General features: G+C 35.4%; 1 protein-coding gene across 1 annotated transcript; it reads right to left on the reverse strand.

Moving 5' to 3' along the window:
• Positions 1-4,646: 4,646 nt before the first annotated feature.
• Positions 4,647-6,023, reverse strand: LOC132562752 (uncharacterized). The gene has a single exon (XM_060227514.1). The coding sequence runs from the start codon at positions 6,021-6,023 to the stop codon at positions 4,647-4,649; it is 1,377 nt and encodes a 458-aa protein (XP_060083497.1).
• Positions 6,024-14,746: the final 8,723 nt, after the last annotated feature.

Consider the following 14,746-nt stretch of genomic DNA (forward strand, 5'->3'; position numbering starts at 1 on the left):
GGGCTAATAGGTTCCTTGCATGAAGCTTAAAATTCCTATGTTTGCAGGAAGAAATTATCCTTTTCAAGGTCACAGATGTTGTCAAAACACAAATAAATGACTTCTGATTAATCAAAAGAGCTAGAATCTAAATATTAGGCAAGCATGGATTGGGAATAAATTCTGACCAAATTTGTGAACAAAAGTGACCTTGACACATTAAAGGTTGCAGAGGAGAGATTGATTAAAACTTTAATTTATGATGAATCACACATGAAACCTGATATTTAGTATTAATTAACGTTGTTAAAAGATATGACCTTGCCAAATTTTCAATGTCATGTTTGTTATAACTATAAAAAGGTATAGAATCTTGATATTTAACCAAACTGTTGCAGCGAAAAGACCCAAGTTTGCTGAATGGAAATGACCTTGACCAAGACTCAAAGTCATAGGCGTCAATTTTGTGAAACACTTACATATACATAGAGGTCTTTCTCTGATCAGTCAAAACAGTCTAAGAACTTCACATTTGTCCAGAATGTTTCAGGGCTGAAACCCATCAATGTGGTGTAAGCAAAATGACCTGGGATTATAACAGTCAGAGAAATCATTTTTTAAACGTCACTTGATTAACCAAGAGGCAAAGAATCATTATATCTCATGAAAACATTTGAGGGATGATACTTACCCTGTTTTATGAAAAGATAAGACCTTGAGCAATATTTAATGTCATCGGTGTCAGATTTGTAAAAATGCTAAAAAGAAGTTTTTGCCAGATATACTTGCAAAAGATATTGAATTCCATCTGCAGGCAAGTTGGTTCTCTTGCCTTACACTAAAAATAATAAAATATTTTTTATTTAGTCCTTGTCAAGTAATGTCTTCTGAGACATTTTTTTCAATATATATGTTATGTGCCTATGTGACGTTCCTATCATTCTAGATAACCAAAAAAAGCTTATTTCCAGTGCTTGACCTTGACCAATTTTGAAAGTAACTGGGGTCAAACATGTTTCAATCATTTGAGCCTGTAGCATGCTGGGATGACTGACTACCAAGTGTGTTAAGATGAATGAAGTTGACCCACTTTTGATGCCACAGAGGAGGTCAAATAATTCTAAAATTTTCCAAGAACTTCTCAATAACCAGAAGGCCCCGGCTATTGTTATTGTTCACGTTGTATGCTGGGAATGGCTACCTACTTGTTCAAGTAAGTGGTCTTGAACCACTTTTGAGGTTACAGGGGTCAAACATATTAAAATCCTCAAATGACCTCTTTTTGATAACCAAAAGCCTTAATTTGCTGATTATAGCTCTTCAGAGGCTGGATGAATGACTTTCAAATTTGTTGAAATAATTCATATTGACCTACTTTCAACGTCACAGGAATCAAATTTGTCAAAATCTTCAAACGACATGTTCTTAATATCCAGAAGGGTCAGGGTGCTGATATTAGCTCTGTAACATAATTGGAAGAAGAGCTAACAAATTTAATCAAATCATTGACCTCGACACAATTTCAACGTTTCAAGGATCAAATATTTTGAGAACTCATAATTTATTCATTTAACCAACTATAGGTCCTGGGTCATGGTATTTGTATGGTACCATATGTGAGAAATAGGATTTGAAGTTTGCAGAAATTTACTTTATGAAACCTACAAAGTCTTCTGTGTAATATGTTAAACAGTTAAGCGATTCATGCCCATGGGGCCTCTTGGTGGCATTTACTGGCAATATAGTCTAAACCTGAACCAATGTAATAACTGTTCCTACTCTAACTGCTTATATTATACCATATATAATAACGTGGCCAGATATCCGTTAAGGCCCCATGATCCCCTTGTCTCATATGGGTACATCTATAATTCGATCCGAGAAAGAATCATTCACAGAGAAAGAAAGTTCTTTGTCTTCATTCTTTTCATTTTTTTTTTTTTTTTTTATTTTTGTTTTTCTTATGAGTTATGAATCTTCTTTGAATGTTTTAATGGACAGCTCTGATATTTTTTTTTCAAATGCAGACATGCATTCCATAAAACAGGTGCAAGATTACATATATTATGTTTTATTTACTCATTGTTTTAAACTTTTATCATGTTTTGTATCTGATAAGAAATATAAAGCAGATTTGAAATGACACATGTAAACTGACTTGTCGCGGTGAGAGTAAGCACATGTGTAAATATATCAATATGAAAATTATATTTGAAAGCGGGCAAGGTTAATCATACACATGAACTTCTTTTAAGGTCGTCATTAATTTGAAAATTATTACGTGTTGAATGATGTGATTTTAATGACCTAATTCCCCATGTAGATTTAAAATTTTTCTGTCGCCCAATTTTGATATCATCAGCTGCGTCCTGGATTTTAACACTTAAGTGCCTCAACATCAATGACGAGTCCTGGAAGGACGGAACAACTGTATAGTGTGTTTTGTGTTTTAATTGATTAATTGACGCAATCTCCGTCTAGATTTGCAGATATAATGTTTGGTACATTCACAACTTGTTTGGATGTATAACTGCAGATTTGAAAGATAATATTGCTAAATGTTTCATCTTTCTTAAAAAGCAACGGTAGTAATAAATCACGTGAAAGCTTTGCTTCTCTCTTAAATCACTTTGCAGATTTCCCCACTGTCAAGTGTTGCGAGGTGAATAATCCCAAAGCCAGGCTTGCATACGATACGATATTTTAACAAGCTCTTCCATTTTTGAAACGTTTTAACATTATTAAAAAATAGAAACATTTAAACTATTGAAATAAACCAATAGAGACCACAGGAACCTACCTAATGCAATCAGTTTATGTTTTCATCTACTCTGATTATTACCAATGAAAATGTAGCCGTCTTATGACAGAATCAGAAAGATGAACAAAATTCGAGATAAAGGACGTACCAACCAGACTATGTGGTTCTAAAAAAATAAACCTCTGGTTGTACAGTCAATCCCAGTGAAGCAGTAGACTCATGAAGTATCCAGTCTGATGATGACATCTAGACTAAGAACTCAGACTCAGAAAAGAACATGTATAATATTGCACAGACAATTGTCTGGGTGATCTGAACATATGTAGACATGTCAAAAGTGCCTAAACTGTCATCATGATTCATTTGGTTTTGGAAAACTTATTCTAACATACATTTACACAAAAATGTATATGCTAAAAAGCGGTCCATTCAATCAAGTGTTTTAATTGTGTGTCCTCACGGAAAGAACGCCTTTTGTCAGGCCAAATGAATATTTAGAATGCTTTCGTCTCCTTGTTGACATTTATATATAACTGTGCATAAAACAAGACAGTTAAAGAAATATACTGTCATATTGAGCCATATTTCAGGCGAGATTCTTGAGGCTTGATGATTGCTGAAAGAAAATGACAGAACGTTTGCCAAAGTTTGCACAAAGAGCATGACACACATTTCCTCCGGAGACAGTGAAATATGATTATATAAAGTGCAACGTAACACGTTATCCAACCTTTTATTGATATCTATCAGACACACGTGTTTCCACTAAAGAGATTAATCATTTCGCACTGTAGGTAATACATTATACGCCGCCATGCCTACCAAAGGTGAAATGATTGATACAGTTTGTAAATCTAGAAGATGATTTATACAAATGCCCTAAAAGCCTACCAAGGTGTACAGTTACACAATTATATAATCTATTTTGATATCGGATAAATGGTTTATGTAGACTTAACGGACTGACGGGTATCTAGCTGTAGCAGATGTGTCTGAAATATCAAATTAAAAATACCATCAAAACGTTTTATGTTTTATGAAGAGGTATTTTGATATCACCACAACTTTTCTATTGTATAGTGTTACGATAAAAACATGTCTGTGTTAACTACTGTTAACCTCTTAGATTTCGTGAATGTTTTATTTCGCGAACTTATCTCTTCAGTCATTTTCGCGAATACATAATTTTGCGATTGCTAATGTAGAACGACTTTAAATTTGTGAATTATGAAGTATATGAGAACTTGACTCTACAAGACGTCGATATCAGTAACCAAATAAACAGGGATATCATCCATTGTTAATTTCGTGATTTGGAATTCGCGATTGACTGTCCTCGCGTATTAACGCGAAAATACATCCCGCGTGAAATATTAGTGATTTACAGTTGTTTATTCTATGATGAGAACAATAGAATGCAGTTTAGAACATTTTGAAATACGTTAAAATTATTTTATAGATAAGTAGTGTTCACAATGAAGTTCATGTTTTCGGTCAATATTTTTCTCAGTTTGATAAAACCATGTACTGACTTCATCAAAAGTCTATAAATGTATACAATATCGTTGGATGTGGTTAGGTTTCTGACCCTACTGAAAAAACCCAATTATTCATATTATTGCTTCAATGATACGACAAGCAAATGTTCCAAGTGTTGTTTTCACTACTGTTCATTTTATCAGTTGGTGTCAAGAAATCTCATTCGATTTATTTTAATGTTAATTTGTGTTTCGACGCGAATCGACCAAATTTCGATGTTTATTGTTATAATGAAAATATTTATTAAATAATTTAAGCGTTCATGAGTTGGTTGATATCAAGAGATTATTTGTCTTATAACAGCTATGGATGAATGGATATTTGGAAATGATTTAACAAAGTTTACAAATTTTAACTTGTACAATTTTCACCTCCATGGAGTCACAATTTTACTTCGCGATTTCCCCCGACCTAATCGATGTGGATTGTTTTTGTTCATAATAGAACCTAAATTATAAGTCGCACTCCTCTTTGGAACTCTAGAGTTTGGTTCAATACACCATACCATGTCGTTGCTGGTCAATCCCAAACGTTTGACCATTCTGTCATGGTGTTTACTGGACTCAATGTTGGGAGGGTTATATTTAGCCATTTCGTAGCCAGATATCACAGTAGGGACTGAAGTGGACTTTTTCATGTCAGTGTTTCCGTAAAATTCATAATTCAGTAACGGATGTTTCCAGGGATCTAATTTCCCGTGGCTGTCGTGAACTGGTGTTGGAGAATCCTTCCTACGAATATTTGAACTGGTTGTATGATCTATTTCTGTTTGGATGCCAACAGAAACACCCCTTTTGACAGTGTTAGGGGTTATAATGTGCTCCTTGGTATGATCTGTATTAGTACTGGTGTCAACAAGATGTTTTCCCGCAGTGGCAGGACTTCTGTCTCTGACATTTTCTTTATCACGTGGATATGTTCCTGATGAATGTTTGGTATCTGGAGACAGACTGCCAACAATAGAACCCTTTTCACTGTTGCTGGGAAAGTTTTGTTGACTCCCTACAGTTTTTATTGAACTGCTTCCGAACGAACTAGTTCTATGAACTGGTGCCCTACGTCGTGGCGGTCTTGTGTTGTCCTCCACGTGCACGGCGCCATACACTTGCGGTCCAGTTGGGCGTCCGCCATATCTATCGTCTATACCTGTAAAATCAGGTTCTTGAAACTCTTGTTCATCATCTTCATTACTCCACACAACCCTTTCATGTCTATTTTGATTTTCGTTGTTATGACGATCTTGATTCGATGGATTATTTTCCGAACTATTAAAGCGTGGTCGACCTTTGGGACTATTGTTTTTATTTCGTTCTCCTGGACTTGACCGCACGTGCACAATATGGCCTTGACCTTTCCCGGGTGGACTTTTAGACACCAAATGCTTTTCACCGCGTTTCATGTTCTTAACGAGAAGTTTATAATTGTCTGTTGCACCCACAGCAAGGTCTTGGTACGCGAACCCATCATCGGGTTGTCCATATAGGCTCCTCTGATACACATTATTTCGAATATCCGGAAGTGACGTTTGTTCAACAGGAAATGAAATTTCGGTCTCATCTTCCATTCCGTATAATCCATTTTTCACCAGACGACCATTTTGCTTGTTTGTGGGTTTGTATCTGGTATCGTCTATTCTTTCATCATCCCTATATAAAGGACTTCCGAATGTCGGCTTTCGGAATCTTGATGAAGTCTTATCGCTTTTGGCAGACGACCGCGGGAAATAGGATGAATAGACATTCATTTGTGCAGACGATAGAGCAGTCACGTCTCTTTCATATATACTGTCATCTTCATCTTTATCAACATCGACTATCACGTCTGCAAATTGAAAGGAAATACACTATAAGTATATCGGTAAATATGCAAAGAGTAGTCCTTTATTGATATTGACTCATTTTGCCGATATGAACATACGAATAAATGTACATAAAACACAAGAAATATTCACATGGAGATTCCTGAAAAAAAAAATTAAGGAGGATAGGACCAGGTATTCCGGAAGAGTAAGCGTCTTCTGCTTCTTTGATGACATCCGCCATTAAAATCTTAGGCAATCCAATTAAGGAATGTTACGTTCTTAAATGAAAACAAGGTAAACAACAACGGAACCAACAGGCAATGATTTGTCATGTATGTGAACCGAACGCACCAAACAAACATGTGGAGTGTAATAGGTTTGCAAAATATGTAAAAATAAAACCTATTTACGATGTTTTTAATATCATGACGGCAGACACTACACTATTAGAAGCATGCAAAGAACTGCATGTGTAAGGGTGTATAAAATCAGAAATTTATCCTTGAAAATTTGACAGGAATACGAGTGCGTCACCCTTGAAGATGGTTTGTTTTTGGTACCAAAGTCTCAGAGGAATTGTCTCGGATCTAAATGTCGTGTCTGATATATGTATTGTGTTGAATATCTTCTAGCACCACGTATGTGGATTTATGTTTTAGGAAGAAGTATACATATGATATGATACGTTCCTGATGATGTGTATTGTTTTCAATGGTCTAATACAGCTTGATGTTGTTGAATATTGTATTCTACTACAACTCGTGATCGGCAGAGATATGTTACATTGTATAAACTGTTCTGAACTCTGCAATATGTCCAAAAGTTGTGAAATATACAGTGGTATGTCTTCTCACTCACCTGTGTCTTTTGACTTTACTTTAGTGAAATATACAGTGGTATTCAATGGTTTCTCACTCACCTGTGTCTTTTGACTTTACTTTAATGAAATATACAGTGGTATTCAATGGTTTCTCTCTCACCTGTGTCTTTTGACTTTACTTTATTGAAATATACAGTGGTATTCAATGGTTTCTCACTCACCTGTGTCTTTTGACTTTACTTTAGTGAAATATAGTGGTATTCAATGGTTTCTCACTCACCTGTGTCTTTTGACTTTACTTTAGTGAAATATACAGTGGTATTCTATAGTTTCTCACTCACCTGTGTCTTTTGACTTGTGGTTTACTTTAGCGACTTCCTTTACAATGATCACTGTTGCTTTTGATTTCTTACAGCAAAGACAGCCAATCAGACAGATAATAACTGCCACTAGAAGGACCAGGCCCCCTGTCACGCCTCCGATAATACCTGCTAATGCGAGAGTCCCTTCAGATGACCCAGTCGTTTGATCTGTTGGCACTGAAACATACAGTCAGACTCATACCGCCACGAAACATCATTATTGGGTAATAATAATACGTATAACCCCTGTACAATATATGTGTTAAACCATATATACTTTCAGAGAACATGAACGTACATTCAAACACTATAACCTTCACGATAGTAATCGCTGGTTAGGTTATCGTAGGTCCATAAATGAGTTCCCAATTTTAGATATAACATATGGTGAGTTTCAGAGAACCAATCCTATACTAAAATATCTACCCAACGAGTTCACAAACAATATTTGTTCAGGAACATATCTATAACATGTCCCTGAAAAGATGAATGATTTTTATCCGGACGCCAGTTAAGTTGACAATGCTTTTGATGATTTGTCCAAACTGTATATTGTCAAAGTTGGATGTTGCTTTATGTGACATGGCAAGTTTATTGGGACACGTCCAAAAGTTGTTGAAGATTGATCGGTTCATTCTTGTGTTCAACCATATCGCGTTTTGACTACAGTAAATCGTGTCCTATACATTGTATGGTCTGGTGACAATGGGGTACTCGATACTGTACATATACCTATATATGTATATACCTATCACGTATACGCATGTATATAAGATGTCACACCTTTTAGTATAAATGAAAGATAATGAAATAGTTTATAAATTATAATGAAGATTATCTAATTAATAATTATCAGTATAAGCTATTCTAAATAATCTACAGCCGAAAGTGTGAAATATATTTATAGCATAACTTACAACGCGAACAAATATTTTTCTACCTTGTGATACCATGATATATGTTTCCATCAATTTTGCCATCACTGTGTTCCATTTCTATATTGTATTGTAAAAAATAACTTTATTACAGTGTACAGTTTCAATAATAAAAAAAACACACTTTTACTCGAACAGTGTTCACTTCAAATGATTATTTCTAGATATAGCAATGTGCTTAATATTAAAATGTCGTGAAATTTATACTCACCACAGTTTTCTGAAACGGGAAGAAGACACTTACATCAATGATAGAGTTTGTAAAGTCAAAGTGTTGAGAGTAGAACAGTTCACATAAATTTACATCTCCCTAAGAAACCTGACGATTGCCTCGACCATCCCCAAGTCTCCATGTCTGACAAGCCTCATACTCATTTACATAGAAAATATCTTTAAATTACCTTAAAATACATGTACCTAGAACAACGACTGCCAAATAATTACCTGTATGGGGTTTACTGTAGCGTCTCTTACACAAAGAGTAATTGTTGTGTGTGCGAATTCCCTGGTAAAGGTTCGAAGCAATATTACAGTGGAAACGAAAGTTTAAATGACCAACTTAGAGTGTGCTGGAATTTATTAACGATTTAAATAGATTTGAACACGGCATATCTTGTTTGGGTAAACACAGGTTGTCTGATATGTGCTTGATTGATTATTGACAATATCAATTTACTATGTGTCGGATTACTGTGTAACTATTGGGATTCTATACAGGGTCGGTACATGTACTGACTGAATATCACTTATTGGATATATGTGTATTTTCGCGGAAACGGATGGTGTGTATACCATGGACACTATCAGTACCAAATGAAACAACGCGGGACCACCTATATCACCCGTACAGTGTATATGTGTAGTACAATTAGACAGTTGTGTTAGATTCTGTCACAATTAATCTACAAGATGCCTGCACGTCATGTTTTTGTTTTTACCAGATAAACACTTAAGTAATTGTGGACGGACGGATTGAATGAAATACGCAAGAGGTAATACAGACGGGTTAAATGAATTTATCAACTTGTATTCCTTTCCGCGTAAACCAGCTGGAGATTAAGACTAAATTTAACCTTATATAATCATGCTTACATCTTAGTTTGTTTTGACGCTCCTAGATTTTAGAGAATATGTATTTATTTACAAATTAGTACAACATTGTTGTAATTAGTATACCGTAATACGTATTCTCTGTTTTAGACCAATATACACGTCTACAATTTCGCAATCATGATATAAGCACTGAAATATATAAAATCACAGTAATCATTTCAAAAGAATTTTAGTCATGTTTATATTCAGTCAAAGTACACAATCCAAACTAATCTTGTTCACACGAAACCGATATTTTGTAATCATTACATACCTATACATCAGCGACCCAAACACAAAAACATGAATTGTTTGTTTATTTGATAAAATTCTCATGTACCTGTAACATTCTGCATGGTGATGTAGACGCCCCCTGGTGGACTATACTGACTGGTTTGATTGTAGTGACACCTATCGGGGACCTCGGTTCCAAAAGTGACGCCATTTGTTTCCTGTATGGCCTGACGGTCATATAAAAGTGATCAAGTTTAAAGAATATTTATATTATACAAGCATTTCGAGCCATTAACATTGCATGCTCTCTCTGTATGTGCTCTTTCTTGTCCCATGTGTTTGAAATAAAGCCTTAATTTATACTATCTGGAACATTTTGGCACCTGTACACCATAAAGCTTTAAGCAATAAAATTCGAAAAGTAAACTATTCATATTGTAAAGCACGTAAACGTACGTTTCTAACCCAGAAAACATTTCCTTATACACGACCATGGAGGAAGATCTTAAGTAACGATACACATGGGACACAAAACTAATCCTAAGTAAAGCGATATTCCTGCAGAAACAAACAAATGTTTTTGTTTTTGTTTTTTTGACTGATATTGCATGTTACGTGAATTGAGGCTAAGAAATTAGTAAAAAAAAGCCAGAAAACACACGTGAAATCAAATTACTGTAGAAAAAAGTGTAAAATAGACATAATATTTTATATTGAATGTAAGAGTATAACTCACATAACAGGATGTTCTGTAGGTTTGCCCAGCTGTGAGGGAGGCATCAGTATTCCATAGGGCGATGTACGTCACGCCATTCTCGATCAGATCAAACAGGCAGACGAATTCTCCACCAGCTGGGCAGTAAAATAATACTATTATATAAAAGATGGCACGATAACAATATTTTTGTTCTTCAATTATTCATAGTTCTTAAGATAATTCTCATGCTACCGACAAAACATGAATTCGGACAGTAAATTATCGGTTTCCAGTCCCTCTAACATAGAAACCAACATTTGAGAAGTGAATGAATTTGTGATCTCTTTAAGCAAACCTTCAGATTTAAGATAGAATTATACTATCGGACTTACTGTGTTTATTCGCAAATATCGTTTTATTTAATCGATATATCTTCTTTTCATTTCCGCAATGGTGTCTGCCAGGGCTAACCTATCCATATAAATTGTTTTTACTTGCTAAATTTCTAGTGTCCATTGATGAGAGGGACTCTAACTGACGAATGTATAGTGTTATCACTTTGAAATATCATAACTAGGACAGGATTGAATATCAAAATGATTACATTTACTGCAATCGTTACTGTTTTGTTGAATTTCAAACTTAGAAAAGCAAACGACTATTTTATTCAATTTTATTCGCCAAGACACGAGACACTATCAAATATTGTAAAAAGAAGAAAACAAAAGATGAAATTTAAGTTGAATCATGCAATGGGGACAATAGCTACAACTTGTAAGCATCGAACACATATGGTGCAGTATCAACAGGAAGGCCTCGGACTATCACGAAACACAATAAACATCTTAAAGTATTTGTTATGTTGGTGTAAGATTAACAATACTTTGTATATACTGACCAGAGAAGACTATAGAAGCAGGACATGATTGGTACGTTATGTTTAATACGCTGGTGTTGGTACACACATCCAGTTGTATATCGTCACATCTCGCTGATCCATCACTGGACTCGATGGACACATTCTGGAACTGTCGTAGAATCAGGTTTGGACACGTCCGAGAAATAGAGCTTAAACCAGCACCTATACAAAATAAAATCAGTTTCACGATCCAGTTTTATATTGTCAGATGCGCTCTTCGAAATTACAATATTTAAGTAGACAGCGCATCGGATATTTATAGAATTAGTAACCAAGTAATAAGTTTTAATAGAATTAAAGTATCATGAACAGATAAAGTTGTTAATAGACTGCATCTCCATTTATACAAGCAAGTGTTTGTGGGAGGCCGAGATATTCTTGTGCATTCTTCCACATGTGATAGTGTGTAGATGAAACCGACTTTTTAATGATATCAAATGCTAGCAACGACAAACCAGGCAGTACACTATCACAGTGCTGAGCCTAGAAAAGGCCCACCTTCACGAACCAGCATGATAAAGGTGCCAGCTTCAACAGGCGCATCTCTGTTACAGATATCGTCTGCAGTTACTGTGAAGTTGTCGTCTCGCACGAATATCCGATCGTTGTTTGAACTCTCCAGACCTACATAAAAATCGAACTTTTATTAAACATGGTTCAATCGTATAGCCGAAATGATAAATTGATAACTAAATAACTATTGACATTATTGACCCCAACCTCCCTCCCCCCACCCACCCGATCTCCCCACCCCGCACCCCCACCCCCTTTTAAAAAAAGAATGTTATAGACACGGGTACAGTTTCAAACAGTATTAGTTAGGATTGCTAAGAAACGCTTGCCATGCAATTAAAACAGAATGATTTTACGTTATATTTTGATCTAGATAAGCCTTCATTATGTCATCACATCATTAACCCATGTGAGGCCTCAGTGGATGTAATCGTTTAAGATATCATATTTTGCTGCAAATAATGCCTTCCTCCCAATTTCAAGCTGTATGTATGTCTTTGGGATATGTAATCCTTGATATTGAAAGGAATTAATAGAAATCTACGTGCCGTTGTATATGGTTATTGGCTATGTAAAGTTATAAATCATAGGAACATTACGAAATTGTTTTCGATTTTTTTTCGATTACTTTGTCTTTACCTTAGTCGCCTCCAAGGCTTCACAATTTAGGCCCTTAGCATCAGTGAAGAATCCTATATGGACGAAACAGTTGTCTGGTGCAGTTGAATTAATTGTTTGGCGCTACTCTATCTAACTTCACGTTTATTTGTATTAGAAGGTGCTATTCACTTGTGCGTCTTTTGTAAAAAATCTTTATAACGCTGTGAAGTGGAATAGGTATTATTTGAGTTTAATCTACATTGATATGTAAGCGCGTAGTGCAACTTTTTACAGGATTGTCTCCATATCACAAGTGAGACAGACGACGTTATTAAAAGATGATTAAATCTGACAGTTGTACAGGTCATCACTAACATGTATGTCTATATTACAGACATGTTTCCGCGACCACCCGGTACGTTGCAGATTTTAGCCATAAAGCAATGCATAATTTATAGTGTAGCTATTTAATGACTTGATTTTCTTACGAATTAAAGGGCGGTGTGCCGTACATGCTGAAATGTAACACCAGTCATGATTTTTATAATAATCAAGCCGGGAACGCGGGGTATTAATCTGGTACAGCTCTCCCCAACAAAATTAATGTATCTGCAAATCTGTTGCACTGTATAGTTAATTGTTTTTCGTGGCCGGCAGACTTATCTTGTGATATTGATTGAGCCATTAAGAAAGCACCATTCCGTTTCTATTAACTGTCATGCTGGTATCAGGACATGTATTCTTGAAACTCTAACTTACTTTGTATCTAGAGATTTACTCGGTTCAGTATATGTATCGTTGGTAATATTCGCTGGGATTTGATTTCACTTTATTCGCGGGTCATTAAAGATAAGAACGAAAATAAATACTTAGCAAACAAATTTAAAGTGAATTCAAATGTCAGAAAATGTGTTATACGTCGAAATCCAATGATATCAATTGCTACACATGTACTCCGCAATTCCAGACTGAGTTAATACCGCGAAATTGAACTATACATCAGAACGTTTATTTTGTGTTTTTGTTTTTGTTTTGTTTTGTGTTTTCCCCTTGTGTCTAAGCTATCTTTTTAGATTTTTGATCCCTTCTGTTTTGTCATAAGTTGTCTGACATTTATGCCAGCGTTCTGAATGTAGAATTGAAAAGTAGTGCGATTTATTCCATGCTTCAAACCACGTTTACAAAGGAAACACGGATCACGTAAAGGATGTACCTGAGCTAATATGGAAGTTAAAAAAATAAGTACTAGGTGATTTATAGATTCGACCTATTGTGTCAAACTTGTGATGTTCGGATCTCAAAAATGTTTGAAGAACAAAACACTAAAATATACATGTAACACCACGAAATATCAAAACGTATCCTACAACTATAAGCTATATACAGTGAAACCTCGCCTATAAACGACCACCTCAAAATTACGACCACCCCGCTATTACGGGCACTTTTTTTCAGTCCCGTTTTTTTCCACTATATATCTTTGTATTGGTCGCTTCAGTATTACGACCACCCCGCTATTCCGTATTACGTCCACTTCCTACAGTCCCAACGACCACTTTAATAACGATCTCACAATTACGACCACGGTCTGATCAGTGATTAAAGTTTACCTGGTGGGCAGTGAACCGCGAACATGTGTGTCGTTCACGACCATTGTTTTCGTCAAGGGGTACCGACCCTGTCACCAGGTGGCGTTAAACGAAGTAAACATCATTATCGGATTAACTTGGCCTACCCGTCCGAAACCGCGTGCTGGACACGTTTTAATAGCGATCTGTTTGTTAATTATATATTGATAGATCGGTAGGTATGCTGTTAAACACCTTAGAAGCCCTGCATACCCAAAAGTGAATTATGTAGTCGTTTCGGCCGATATTCCTTGGCTTCCACGCGCACACGTTGTCGAGGGTTTTTAACTGTTTTTGTAGTAATGTTACACTCTCAATATCGTTTGAACAATAACAAAACGTGTATGTGTTCCAATTTTTTACGACACATTTTCTCTGTCACAAAACTCCGATGAACTTAATCAAGCAATGACGAAACCACGGAAACGAAACGAGCTATCGCGATCGGTAAAAAGGACGTATGAAAGAGGAGGCTGTCCAGATCCGTAGCTCTTCGCAATATTGTGCACTGGACTCTTTTTTAAGTGTTGTACTGAGTGATACACTGATAAAGATAATGTTTGCGAATTTAAGTGAAAAATGAAGCGTTGAAAGACTTTATAGTGACTTCATTAAAGTTGTTACAAATACTGAGTAAATGTGTTCGTAAATTTATGTGAAATAGTTGCAAAATTAACGTTAAATTCCTATTGAACTTAAAATGGATTGTTTGTTTCCTTTTATTCAATGTTTACAATAGTAAATATTCATGTATATTATGATATAAACTAAGGAATATATACATAATTATTCTTCTGTCAATTCAGCAATTTTGTCTTTTTTACATGCATTTCATAAAATTCAACATTTTAGTTTATTATTATTAG

The sequence above is a fragment of the Ylistrum balloti genome, unplaced genomic scaffold (genome assembly GCF_031769215.1).
Source record: "Ylistrum balloti isolate Yb309-2 unplaced genomic scaffold, AGI_CSIRO_Ybal_v1 Utg369672, whole genome shotgun sequence".
NCBI lineage: Eukaryota > Metazoa > Mollusca > Bivalvia > Pectinida > Pectinidae > Ylistrum > Ylistrum balloti.